This window comes from Corvus moneduloides, chromosome 4 (assembly GCF_009650955.1).
Source record: "Corvus moneduloides isolate bCorMon1 chromosome 4, bCorMon1.pri, whole genome shotgun sequence".
Taxonomy (NCBI): Eukaryota; Metazoa; Chordata; class Aves; order Passeriformes; family Corvidae; genus Corvus; species Corvus moneduloides.
Genome location: NC_045479.1, coordinates 45,177,718 through 45,192,470, shown reverse-complemented (window position 1 = coordinate 45,192,470; position 14,753 = coordinate 45,177,718). Strand labels below are relative to the sequence as shown.

General features: G+C 41.0%; 1 protein-coding gene across 8 annotated transcripts in view; it reads right to left on the bottom strand.

The window, feature by feature from the left end:
- ADAMTS20 (ADAM metallopeptidase with thrombospondin type 1 motif 20) overlaps positions 1-2,735 on the bottom strand; it is an 89,705-nt gene extending 86,970 nt beyond the window's left edge. For all 8 annotated transcript variants that reach the window (XM_032106726.1, XM_032106727.1, XM_032106724.1 and 5 more), the window contains exons 1-2: positions 2,625-2,735; positions 1,973-2,319 (exon numbers count right to left, since the gene is read on the bottom strand). In XM_032106726.1, the coding sequence (XP_031962617.1) occupies positions 1,973-2,319; positions 2,625-2,715 (438 nt within the window). In that variant the 5' untranslated portion in view covers positions 2,716-2,735. The remainder of the gene's footprint in view (positions 1-1,972; positions 2,320-2,624) is intronic.
- Positions 2,736-14,753: the final 12,018 nt, after the last annotated feature.

The following is a 14,753-nucleotide window of genomic DNA, read 5'->3' as shown; positions in this document are numbered from 1 at the left end:
GCAGAAGGTGAAATGAGAGGTGAGAGAAGGACCGAGGTGAAAGAGCACCGAGACAGAAAGGTCTTTGCTGGTGGCTCAGACTGGGCACTCCATCAGCCAGGCAATGACTGAGGACACAAAGTACAGCTGGAAGCTGCAGTGAAAGTTCACAAGGCTCATCTAGAAGAGGCGGAGGCCTAATTTAAAGGCACTCAGGGATCTCTGACCATACACATACATGAAGATACTGTAATGTATCAGCAAGGAGGAGTGGGGAGAGAAACAAAAAGTGACACATTCATCTTGGTTTAGGGAAGAAGATGGTCTTGTGATGAAGAATTTGAGAACTGATAAATAAGGTAGTTGAGATAACTTTTAACAGCAGTAAGTACATATTTTGCAGAAAAGTTATTTTCAATGCATGAGGTCACTTCAAGTAATGCAAAGCAAGAGTTTACAGGAGTAGAATTCCAACAGGCAGCAAAGGTTATGAAAGTAGAAGTCTTTAAAACTTCTCTTATTTATTCCATATAAAGTATGCCACTATTCTCAATGACACGGTATTTGAGCATCTATTAAAATATGAAACATGGAAGAAATAAAAAAAAGCCAACCATATTTGTGATTCCTCATCTTTCCTACTCCCTCTCTTAGTAGAGTTAGTAAACGTATCAAGGTATTTGATATAGTTTTGAATTGGGTTTTGGATAATGTAGTCAAGAACCAATGACAGTTGTTTGTAAAGCAAGATATATAGACAAAACTTAGGATGAATACAGAATTGCTGTTTTCAAATGTTTGCTTCTCCAGTAATTTCCAAGGACTATCCGAAGTCTACACACCTCAACCCAAAACCAAGATGGTATATATCCAAATATCCAAGACGCACAAGAAAGAGACATCTCTCTCAAATACCATGATTCTCTCTGATTCTCTCTTCTGTCCTGTGTATCGCCTTCTTTTAATACACTTTAAACAGTCCTAAATGCATCCAACCAATTGCATTCTATTTTCTGTATGCTACTAGAAAGAGCCTAGTATATGAAGTTGGATTTTCCTGAGTCCCAAAAATAAGAGTCTTGGACCTTTACTTTCCTGACTGACTGCAAAAAAAAAGGAACTTATATTTAAAAAAATGGATCTTAAATTCACAGTAATATTTACAATGCGGTATTTCTACAGTGGGCATGTCACACAACTAGTCCTTGGCATTTCAATAAGCAGAGATGTGGTAAAGCACAAGGTATCAGTCTTCATGTTTCTAGGCACGAAACTATAAAAATTAGCAACACAGCACAACTGTTTTCATAGACAGTTGTGCAGTACTATTTCTCCATTATCACTTTGGAAGACACAACAAATGCTATCAAGGGATAAGTACAGAATGTATATCGTTGGAGTTTTGATTTGTTTACTCAACTTAGCTCTTAAGAAGTGTTTCAAAGACACACTTCCACTTAAGTTAGAGAATTTCTTATTCCCTTTTAGCAGAAATGTGTTTAGAGAGCACTGGTGCACACTTACAAGGATATAACATACCTCTCCAGTATTGCTGAAAGCTGAGGAAGAAACTGATCAACACCAGCTCCTCTCATCATCTCAACTACCATTACTACTCATTCACAACCACAATATCTGTTAAGCTACAAACACATAACCAATGCCAACTGACAGCATCATTTTATCGAATCAATAGCTTACTGTGTTTCTAAGCCATGCTTTTTCCTACATTATAATGCTCTTGGTGTCAGGAGTTACATCAACCAACCATATTACTGGCCAGCAACAGATCCTTTGAAAGCAGCATTTGTATATCCCACCAGAAAAGTATCATCATGACGGCACAAGGCTGATGCCAAGACATTTCGTGACCAACTACTTGGAATGACGCCCAAGAATTTCCAGCTTAGCTCTCCAGCAAAGGCATCCCACTACATTTCTTTCAGGGAGGAGAATATGAATGGAGACAGGAAGCAGTGACCAACATGCTTACCAAACCACCACAGATGCTGAAGACAGCCATGTGCGTCTCTTGGGAATTGACATGCCCGCGGTAGAAACAGTGGCGCAAGTCAGGGGAGGACTGCTTCTGCGGGGCCCCGACGTGCACCACCGTGTACTGAGAGGCAACGAAGCCTGCATCAGCACTCAAGTTGAGCTGGAAGACCTGCCCGTACGCACTGAGCTGGTAATGTGTTCGGAAAGCAGCGGGCTCCAGCGGTGCGTCCAAGCTCCTTTTCCTCCTTTTGAAGTGATGCGTGTGCGGGAAAACTTCTCCAAACTCATTCACTCGGACAGGTGTGATGATTTCATAAGAGGAGAGCTGCTTCACTAAGGTCTCTGCAACAGAAGGCAGGAGGCTCAGCCTGACACAGCAGCAACCCCTCGCTGGCATCCGCACGGCTCCTGGCACGGCCCTCGTAGCCGCAGCCCGGGGTCCGGTGACAGGCGGGGGGCGGGGGCCTGCCGCCAGCACTCCCGGCGAGACCCCGCGACGGCCGCCCGGGCCCGCCACCCGCCGCCCCCGGGAGGGAGCGCTCCCTCCTCCCGCCCGCCGGCGAGCGGCGGCTGCTCCGGAGGGCACGGCGCTCGCCGTGGGGCCAGGACCCCCGGGCCGGTCGCCGCCTTTGTTGCCGCTCGCTTACCTTGTGCGGGGTGGAAGCGGACTCCCCACGACGCGGTGACGAGCAGGGAGAGGGGGCACAGCAGACCCGCCAGCCGCCTCGCCCCCCGCATGGCTCGCCCCGCGGCGGCCGTGCCCGCAGCGCCCCCGGGCCGCCGCTGCCTCAGCGCCCGCCGGCCGCCCGGGCCGACCCCGCACCGCGCCGCTCCTCCATGCGCTCCGCGCTCCTCCTCGTGTCCCGCCGCCTGCGCGCTCCCGCACACGCCCGCGGGAAGCCGCCCCGTGCTCCCTCTCCTCCCGCCCCTCGCCTCCGCTCCCCCAGCTCGCTCTCCGCCGCCGGGGTGGGCGAGGGCGGCCCTGCCCTTCCCGTCCCGTCCCGTCCCGTCCCTGCCTCCGCCTCCCGTGCCGCTGCCCCCGCGGGCGGCGGGGCGGCGCGGAGATGCCCGCTGCCCTCAGGCGGGGCCATCCCCGCAGTTCACAGCGGGCCCGGCCCGCCCCCGGGACACGAGCCGCCCAATGGCGGAGGGCAGCCCCCTCTCCCCGGCCGCCCCCGGCGGGGGCAGAGCCGGCCCGGGGCTCTCGGCCCCATCCCGCCGCCCCCCGCCCCGGGTGCGGGCGGCGTTACCGCACGCGAGAGGTGTCTCTCAAGCAAAAATACGGGCTTCTGAGAAGCCTGGCAACGCCGCATTCCCACCGGGAACGGCAGAGGCCGGTGGCGTGAAATCCAGCGGTGTCAGTGTCCCACAGGTTCAGTGTCACCGACACCCCGCCGATCACCGTGCCCTGCCCCTCAGCTCTGGAGGGGAGCCGTTTCCCCACGCAACTTCGAATGAAGGGGATGTCCCGGCAGAGCCTGACACCACGGTGTCGACAGACAGGACTTGTTCTAGCTCCAGCTCCTTTGCTTAGGTTGTTCTGTCTGGGGAAAGCCTTCGTAAAGCTGCTTGTCCCACCATTCAGGGAGCCCGGCAACCCTTGCATGGAGCGTGTGGATTGTCTGTTTTACTTGAAAGCATGTTAGAAGACAATACTTTTCTCCTGAAATGAGGGAATAAGGCCTTGAGGGAAGCTGTGTAGTACTGAAACAGTCTTCACTGATAGAATAAAATCATACATCCCCTGTCAAGAATCCAGGATTGTAGAAGGAATATCTGGATTGTTCCAGTGTATATTGGTATCCAGCATAATCTTGAGAAGATTGAGTCTTGTTGGGAATACTGAATTTCTTCTTGACTACTCAGAAGATGGAGCCACTCAGATGCATATTAAACTGTTTTCTCTATGTGGGATCACTGATAAGCACAGTCATATGAAAAGAAAAAAAATATTTGAAATCTGAAGAGTTCTGCAAAGTGAAAGCAAACAGAAAGCTTATGTCTCCAAATACCATGAATATCAAAGAAATCCAAGAAAAAACCAAGAATTTCAAACTACTTCTTTTAAACTGCATACACCAGAGCACACTGATCATGATAGGTAAACAGAACTCCTGTTCTGAGAATTGGGTGTGAGAAAGAATAGGAGGTGGGAGGAGAGAGGTCCATTCTGCACACGCCAGAAGCATGAAGATACAAGACTCATTCCAGCATCCCGAGGTGTCCTGTTGTAGAACACACATGGGCAAACTAGAGTAGAGCAAAAGTAGAGCAAAGTTTAGTGCTTTGATTTTACTGGCATAAAATGTACAAAGAATAGTAAGACATTAAATCGAGAGGAGCAATTGCTGTACATGTCTCAGATTTCTCCAGCAAATTAGAATTTTCCCATTTCTTGGATCTTACTCATTGAAACAGTTTTCAGAGTGCAGCAAGTTATCTCCTTCCCAGTCAACTTAAATGGCTGTCAGTAATGAAGCAAATGGGCACTACTTCATTAAATGTAAGCAAATACCCACTGATTCAGATGTGATGTCTCACTTGTTTATGATTTGCGAAGTTACTTGTTGTAAAAATAAACAGAAGCACTAAGCATCAGGAGAGTCAAAGGTTCAGTGCTCCCAATTCAAGCACAAAGCTTTGTTGTAGATCACTTCAAAGAAAATATCAGAAGATTACTCCATTTTTTAACAATGTATGTATTTTCAGTATTTTAGGAAAGACATTTACTTCAAATGCAAATATTTTTAAAGCAATAAAATTACTTTTCTTAAATCTCTTTTTAATGTGTTTGGCTTTCCCTGTATTCTTTGTGAGAATAGAATCCCAGCTCTTTTATGGTAAATATCGAAGGTATATCTCTCCTTGAAGTTGACTGTTTAGAACAATTTAATCTAAATTAAATTGACAACCTTCATTTAGACTGACAGATGTTCCAGTAGTTCCTGTCAATGCCATGGACAAAAACCAGATAAGCCACTTTTTTTTCCAAATTTTCAACTGAAACAAAAAGTAAATTTCCAAACATGAATCTGGTGATTCAGGCAATGTGAGGCCTGACAGTTGAACACCTTTTTATACTTAGCAGTCACTATTCCTTCAAAAACCGCTGAAGTTCTACAGGTATTAGGCACACGTCTGATTTTCAAATGCAAGATGGGTTAGCTGTGCAGGAGTAAAGGACAATAAGGCAGGGGGTTAAGGCAGATCTGGTAGTGTTCATGTTACCTGAATGGCTTTAGGCAATAAGCTGCGGTCATTCATTTGACCTGTACCCATATGGCATCAGTTTGAATCTTGTGAGGGGCAAATACAACCCTGCATATCAAAGCAAGAGGTATATTTCTACTAAAAAGAAAAATAAGTACATCAGAAAATATAGAAACCATGGAAATAGTATGTTTGCTATAACTTTTAGAGGTAGAAGGGTAGAGACAGGCCTAAGGATGAAATGAAGAATTATGGAAGCTATTCAAAGAAGCAGAACTGCAAAAAAACCATAATGAAATATTAAAAACTAAATTTTAAAAAAAAGGGGGGAGTTAAGTACTGAAACAAGAAGACAGAGAGAGGTTGTGCAGTCTCCATCCTTGTATATACTCAAAACTCATCTGGTCAGGAAACCCTGAGAAACCTGAATTAACTTTGAAATTAGTCCTGCTTTGAGCAGGAGGTTGGCATAGGTGACTTCCAGAGCTTCTTTCCAGCCCAGAGTATTCTATGATTCTATGGAACAAAAATTTAACAAAAGGTTATTGGAGAAAGCTGAAAAGACTGAAGTGGAGAAGAAAATGGAAAGGAAAAGACCTATTAAAAGAACAGAGATATAGGGGAAAAATCAGGAGAAAATAGTCTTTGACTACAAAGAAAAAGAAGAAAGGATGCACAACTGAGAATATTCAATAAGATTTTTCAAGGCTAGAAGTTATAGACTGGTAAAGCTCCAGCTAAGGCAGTGGAACTGTGCTGGTTTGCATCTTCAAGTGCAGTCCTCAGAGATGTAATGTATTCTGACTTCATTAAATCCGCATTGACATTAGAGCCTGCTATTGAATAGTTGTCTTTAAAATGCCTCCTACGTTAGTGAAATAAATGCATCTATTTACAGTATTTGTTCTTGTCACTTATCTCTTTCAGTTGATATGTTTGGAATGAAGTATGTTTCACCAGTTACTTTGCAAGTCAATGAAATAGACGGATAGTCTGTGCTTGCTGAAATCACTTGTCCTCCTTGGGGTTTCACTAGGATTTCATGGACAAAATGAATTGCAATTAGGTCATGATTACTCAAATATTTGTATTGTGCACTTAAAATGCTGCAGTAGATAAAGCTTACCAGATACAAGAATAGGATTTTTGAAAATGCATAACAAAAAATTAATAAATTTCTTCCTTAGAACCACAGATTGGCTATTAAATCCTTTCACTTGTTTTTTGACTCCATTTTTTTGATTTAAGTGTCCTTATGTAAGTGGTTTTGGCTGAAAATCACAAAGTGGCAAATAGAGTTATAAAAGTCACTCATTCAGAAAAGGCAAAAACAATATTTCACAAGTAAGCAAAATTGTTTTAAAAAGTAAGACTTATGAACAAATTTTATTTTAAAAAGGAGACTTTATGCAATGTATTTTTTTACTTCTTTATTATTATATCTTGGCATTTTTCTGTCTTGTGGAATGCAATTTAAATCAGACCTTCAGGCTCTTATTTACTGCTCTTAACAGGACACCAAGCACATTGCACAAATCGATTCATCCACTTATCCTGAGATATTTATATATATATATATATATATATATATACACATATATACACACACCATGGAGCCGTCTGAGCTCCAGCACAGGGACAAGAGTGGCCCGAGTCCCTGTTGCTCAAGGCTACTGTTTTCAGGAGCAGACTGGCCTTGTCCAGACGCTGAGCCTTGCAGTGAGCCTGGCTCGCTGCCTATCCCATAGCCCTTCCCATCTGTGCCCCACCATGCCTCCTGCACAACTCCATCTGCAGGGAGCCGCGGGAGCTGGGCTTGTTGGAGGGAGGTGTCTGGGTGAGTCAATCAGTGTTCTCTGTGTGTTGGCAGCTGAGCTGTTCCTGCATGACTAGCCCTGTGATTTTGATACATACTGCTGCGGAAAAAAAAGGAGTTCCCCCCCCCAGTATGTATACATTTCTGCTACTATCTGCATTCACACTATAGAAGTTTTTCAACAGTGGTGACTTACTCTAAGGTTAATGTCTGTAAATTACTTGTTCCTTAATCAAAAGTAACAGCAGGTTCATAATTTTTATATTATTTGACATGAAGTTGTTTGTCAAGTTTTGTCCTGTGAAATATAGGTTTACATAGAGAGTGAAAGGTACTGAATACCATACAATGTAATCTAAACTTGCTTCACTTAGTTTTATTGAGATCCTGAATGATTTTTATATGAATAATTTTGTAGCATTGTCTATTAAATACTAACTTACTGGTAAAAAGTATTATTTGCAAACAGATATATACCAGGCAATCATAACTACTAATTTAAGAAGCTTATGATTGATTAATGTTATTTCTTTGTGTAACAAGTGAAGACAAGCACTTTGAAATCATCACAAATTCCCCAGGAGGGACAGCCAAGAGGAATACGCCAGCTACAAGGTATTACACCCATCCTGGTGCAGGCAATTACCATGGGTGTACTGGGGCTCAGTGACACAGGACAGAAGCAGATTGATTTGTGCCTTCTGCTAACCCTGAGTCAGGAATCCTGCTTCGAACTTCACCCTGTCTTTGTGCTCCATCAGCACAGAGCACCTGTTGTATTGGATGGGAGAATTTCAAGGAGAGGAAAATCTAGGTCACCACAAACTCCTAGAGAAGCATGCACAAGAAAAAAACCTCTAACCTGAGATGTAAAGTGATTCTGTACAAATAATCCAGAAAAATAAGAATTACTGTAATGTGAAGACAAAGGCATGTACACTCACTGCCAAAAAGCATGCTTTATTTTTTTTTTTTTAAAGTCACAAGCACACTGCAGCTGTTTCTCTGTCTGGAGAGAAAGTAAAGAGACATAGGGCCCAATTCATCTCTCATATCAACACTGTTAGTTATGCCAAGGATAGTTTGGCTCACATAGCACTCTCCTAGCTACCAGCCTTTTTCAGAGTTCCACTCTGTGTAGTACCTAAAATTAGTCTACAAGAGAATATAAATTTAACATTCCAAGACACTAACAGCAGTCATAAAATCAGGAATCTAATTATTAATAGCAAGTGAAATGGTCCCTAATTGTGCTAACTCAAATCTGTGTTTGCCCAGTGGTACACTGTGCCATTTAGAAATGCTGGCTTCAGCAGGAATTTGACTCGTCAAACCCAGAGATTTGCATTAAAGTATGTGTCCATGTGGTGAACTGCACACAGACTAGGAGGAGCCAGAGGCATCTGAACTCAAATCACTCTGCTAGGTGTGGTTCTACAGCATGATGAAAAAGATTACTTAGAGCACAACACTAGCATCATGAGACATCCTCATATCCCAGTGCTGTGTTTCAAAAGGAGATGTGAGCTTGTTTAGCATTAATTTCACTGTTCTGACAGTATGGTCATAGTTGTATCACACAAATGCTGGAACATCACAAATTCATGGATCATTGCAATATCTTACTGGACCAAATATTGTTACTCATTGTTAGAATACTATTCATGTTTTAGAATTCATAACTCTGACTATGAAATTGCTGAAGACAAAAGGAGAGGCAAATCATGTGTAGTATTAACAGGCTTTCCTGGAGAGAGTATATGCTTCATGTCTTGCAAGAAACTTCTAGGAAAAGAGTTGTCAGTTCTCTGCCAGCTGATAGTCACTGAATTAGCAAACCAGAAACTAACATCTTCATTCTGGTCTTTTCTCAGATATGGAATATTTTTATTTTCCTTCAGACACTATTTTTCCCAGCTATGAGACTCACAAGAAAAATACCAAATTGATCACCAAGACAATGGATGGATGAGGGCTTCCACAGCAAAGCAATACAAAGCTGCATGTAAAGACCTCTGCTGTCTCTCCATCTTTAGTAATTCCGAAAGATTATGTCCTGATAGCCAAATTAAAAATGCTGACTTTGCAGAAGGTAGTGATGCCCTAACTACGCAAGGAGATTACAGAGAAATTGTTACTTTGATAAATATATATAAGTTCAGGAGATGATTTCATCTGAATTTAGTTTTAGATTTACAAAACAAATTAAGGAGAGTTGTTTTATCCCATCCAGCAGTTACAGAATTCATTCAGGAGAAAATCCATGTTTAATTCTATTTCTTCCAAAGGAAATTTGATCTTGTGTTTCCCTTAACTGTTCAATAGAGTAAACTGGGCATATTTGTTACTCATTTTCTTGATGATGTTCCTCTATACACTACAAACTCACCATTTCCCTATCAGAAAATTTGTATAACAGATACATACTGTATAGCAGTTAGATCAGCTTTCTGTTGCATGGTTTCATAGCTCACTAAGGCTCCAAAAGGAAATGAATGCAAGAATCATTCTTCTTGAGATCTCTAAGTCAGAGTTATTGGGCAAGCTTGAAAGAAATGGCATCAAACTGAAAGCTTTTCCAATTTTTTTACATCCTCTAGTAAAAAATTTTGAGGAAAAAATAATTTTGATTAGGTTTGAATGAAGGAGCTAAAATAAAAAATTGGTTCAGCCACTGAACAAAAAGGTAATAACTTTATATGGTACCAAGCAGGACCTAAAACACATGTCTTGAGTTCTTACTGTACTGAACAGATTTGAAGTTCAGACTGCTCAATGGACAGGTCACCAAGGCATTTATTAGTTGTGGGAATTTGATATAGCAGTACAAGGATACTTTCCTCAGTGCTTCAAAAACTGATTTAATAAGAGTTTGCAATATTTTCCTGAGATGCCACTGTTTCACTTCATGTAAGATCCATAAAGCAACTTCCAGCCAGTGAGAGGTACAAAACTGAGGCATTTGTCTAAAACCAGTATTGAGAGAGCATGTGTATGCTTTCTGTACCCTAGGACACAAACTCCAATGTTACTAGCAAAATTCAAATAACTATTATTAACAATCCTAAGACTTTCCTGCCAAGCAAAGGGTGTTGTGTTGTAGACCCTGTTTGCTAAATACTGAAGCAAAATCATCTGGTCATTTGATTTCAGACCTTGGAGAGTCACAAGATGGACAATATTTAAATAACAGTAGTATAAACAAAAGTACTTTGAATTTGAGTCAACAAGACAGATTCATTTCCTCTTTTATCTTTCTAAGACTACGTCCCTCTTCTTTTAAGCATTTTAATTTCTAAAACCAGAGAAGTATTAAACTTCTGTAGTCAATAATGCATTTACTACTAAAGAATGAGAAATCCTTAGTTCCACTGTCATTTTAACATGTCTCCCACACATGCATAAAGATAAACTCTCTCATTACACTTTGAGGCAATAATGAGCACTTTTATTTGGTACTTAATAAAACTGTAAGACTGTTCGCTAGGCACTGAATAACCTAGAGGCCTCAAAGGGACTTAAGTGGCTGTCTGACCTCTTAGGGGAATGTGTGTACTTTGCTCACATGCACATTACCTCCTGAGAAGTGCTGCTATAAAGCAAGAAGCTGTACATAAGTGTATATAGTGAGTTACCTAGAACATTCTTTAAAACTGGCAACATCTAATCAGGGCTCACAAGGAGAAATTACACATGACTTTGTCATGTTTGCATTCCTGTGAAACTGTTCAGGCAAAAATAATACTTATGGTAATTTCTGAATGGCTGCCTCTTTCTGTTTCTAGAAGATATGGACAATCTACATCCTAATTTATATATAATGAGATGTTATTAGAGATACTATGCCATCCTCTGTGGCTTGGCATCTTATTGGTAATTAACCCTATACAAAACAAGTACAAATTGAGTAAAAAAAGTAAAAGATCTAAAGTAAATTTAGTATTTGGATGTGGTATGGGATCAAACTGAATTATGAGTAAGAAAAGCATAATTCTTAAAACCAGAGTACCAGATTCAAATTTTTTAAATTCATAATGGCAGCATTTTGAACTAATTAAAATTAGCAGAATATTCCAGGGGAAATGCCTAGATTAAAACACAGGCTACAGAAACAGTTAAAATCTTGTCACCAGAATGTCAAAACATCAGCTGGATTCCATCTCTATTCCGTACAGCAGGTGGTAGAAGGAAATCATCTGATACAATGATCCCAAGTTAGCAGGTGGTGGCATCAGTCAGGCTTTTCATAAAAAGCGAGTTGTCCTCATCAGAAAGTTTAACTGAGAAAAATACTATTCCACTTTAGCTTGTGTTTTAGTAAGTAACTTCAAAAATAATTTAACTAGCTATGGTGGCTCAAAAATATACAAGTGAGGGAGCAATCTTAATTCATAAAGTTGTCACTATACATATCAGTGTTGTTTACCTACTTTCCTTTTGGTTTTTTTCTAATATTCAAACTATAATTTGCTCTTTAAAATTAGTATAAAAACTGCCTAATGACCATTGCCCCGTGATCGTTCTCTCATTAGTGGATAATGATACTCATTAGTGGATTTGTGCGTACACACTGTCTGTGCCTGCAAATTTCTCTGCTCTCAGATTGCCATGAAGGACCATGCTGGTAACTCTTCTTCCTACATGCATCGCAACAAGATAATTTTACTTTAAATTATCCAATCATATTTCATCAACGAAGTAATGTCAACTGCTCTGTAATTCCCTTTTTCTAAACAAACTTTTTACTTATACTATTTTATGGTTTATATTATATTTATTTAGAATTTTTTCTCCTTTCTTGCAGTTCATGTACTTACATATTCAGTAAATATACAAATAAACAGATTTTAAAAATTCAATAGGTATACCTCTATGAGTTCTTTTATATGATACATTTTCCAAAAAATGTAACAAAAGGATTTTGCTGATAAATGTACTCTTACTGTTTTTTTTAGCAAGCACACACACATTGTTCTAATAGCTGACTCAACTCTGTACACTATGCTTAGTATTTGATTTTCTTTTACTCAAAAATCATGGCTATTAGCTACAGTCATTCTGATTTTTGAAACATTTTGCATCCAATGTTCTCAAAAGCCTAATATGGAGAATTATGTTCTTTAGTTGCTAAAAGATAATTTTTGATAATATATGGAAACACTTGCTAGAGATTTTAGCACTCTGCTTGGACACAGATAGCTTGCATTAGTGAATGCCCTAACAATATGTTCTTGTCTTCACTCAGTAATGAATTATATAATATTTCAGTTATCATAAAAGACTCAGGAATATGGCAAGCACATTATCTATCTTGAAGTGAAACTAAACAGTGTTGCTTGCATAATACTACTATTATTACTGTATCTTATTCCTATTTGGAAAATAATCATCTCCTTCCATGTTTAGAGAACATCGAGGACTAAACTTTTCTGTGAATTGCACCATTCCTGCCCCGTGAGCTAGCAACCTTTGTCTGATATAATTTTGACTTACAGACAGATATCTGATACCTTGCAGAGGAACACTTAAATATAATTATCTGTAACCTTATTACAGTGTCTTAGAGGTGGAATCTATTAGCTGCCAAGACTGACTGTGACGGACAGTTAGACAATCAGAAATCTACCTCACTTGGGTCATTCCTTCTTGTAAGCAATAAAATAGCTAGAATGTGAACTCTGTAACCATTGGAAAAAGCCTACAGGGCAGCAGATACATCCTTGAACTACTAAATCTGTATATATTGGGAAGATCTCTTATGGTATAGTAATTATCAATAAGAACTCCTCATCATACATATAGCAGTATAGTACTATGGATCATGTTGCTTCAGCTTGGCTCAGCTTATTCCCTGTAGTTTTCCATTTCCTGTTATAAAATCTTTTGAAAGTGCCTCTGCCTATACACTGGCAAGTTGCAATCACCACTTTTTTGTATATCCATTTATGTATCCATGTATATATCCATGTATATCCATTTTTAATATCTTCATGTTTTTAGACTTGCGTAGCACATCAAAATATAAAATAAAACAAAAAACCTTATGAAAAACAAATTGTGTGGAATTTCTTTTTAAACAAGAGTATTTGCTAGGCAGCATTATTGTATTAAATACTCTGGACTTCAGCGAATGTACTTGTTATCTTTTACGAGCAGTCTAAAAGTAAAAGTAGACCAAATGTCATGTATCCAAAATGGGTTCTTGCCAACAAAATAGCCTGGCAGGAGATTAGAGGGATCAGCAGTTACCCCAGTGACCTGACAGAAGGCTGGTAAGGTGGATTGGCATCAGGGTGGAGGTGAAAATCAGGCACAGAGACACTGGCCATCCATGTCAGAGACAAGAGGGCAGGAGGCCAGGCAGGATGACAGCATACTATTCTTGCCCTTATTAGAAAGCAGAGCAGGCTGAATGCAGTGAGTATTTCTTTCCAGATTCTCAGATACCTGAAATCAATGTGTGCACTTTTTTCGCATTTGGAACTTCCTTGATTTACTGCTGGGAAATATGCAGAAAGGTAAGTCTCTTGTAGTGAAATCCTTCATGCAAAGTGAAGGAGCAATGAGCACACATCAAAGAAAATACTCAGAGCTAATTTTGCCCTGAAAAACTCCTGCTAGCAATTTGAAAGTTCTCTCTTTAGATATCAAGATAGAGGAGTGACGTGCAACTATCTCTACTGGGAGCAGTTAATTCCAACAGTGATGCCAGAGTGAAGGACTTTGTGCTTGTCTCAAACTTCCTCCTGTATGCACAAAAATGGAGGGGAAAAACACTCATGGTGGGGCATCTCCAGTCTGGTGCCACCAAAAAGAGCAGCAGCCAGAAGGACTGCAGTATGGCATGTTCCTCTCAGTGCACAGAAAGGTGTGTGTCTTGGGGTGACTTTATGATGTGTATCCCGTATCGCTGCCCTATGCCCAGAAATTAATTCTTGTGCCTTTCTATGCCTCTAAACTGAGCCTCAGAGGGGGAGGGAAAAACTGAGCAAAACTTTTTCAAAGCAGTTTGCAGCTTGTTCAAGGTCACACAGAGATAGCGACTCTTTTTCCCAGCTGCAGCAGGGGAGCGAGGAAGCACCCAGCTGGCTGCTCCCGGGTCAGTTCCTCGCCAGTTGTTCAGTTTCTTCTTCTCTGGAGAGAGACTGAGAGTTGAACTTTTTTTCCTTCCCTGGGATTTCAGATTTTCTCCCTTTTCTACTGGACTGCTTCAATATCAGAGCACATCGGGAGGACTTTCCACCGGGCACAGAGGGCCTGGCCCTGGGCCAAGCCCCAGCTCCGAGGCGACCAAAGGGAGGACTCTAACACTTTCCCAGGTTTTGTTCTCCACAGTGAGAGACCTTATTATTTAGCATTATTTTCCTTTTCCCGTGTGCTTGTTAAAGAAATAGCTTTTATCTCTTTCACTTTCCTTTGAGGAAAATTTATTTTTCCCCAAACCTGGTGGGGGAGGGGTGGTAACCTGCCTTCTCTCAGAGGATATATTTCTAAATTTGGCCAAACTGGCACAGCGTGACAGACAGTAAGCTGTAGTGCCAACTAAAAGCTGTGACAGTGAGCAACAGCCCTGAGATCCCACCAGAAGGGGATATGTTGTTTAATCAAATCAGTTTTAGGTTGGTGCATAGCGTCAGAACTCACAGCACGGCTGAAGAACGTGCTTACAATTCCCTCAGATTCCCTACAGGACTTGTTGAGCAATGACAGCAGACTTGTCTCAGCATCTAGGAAGAAATATTGATGAGAT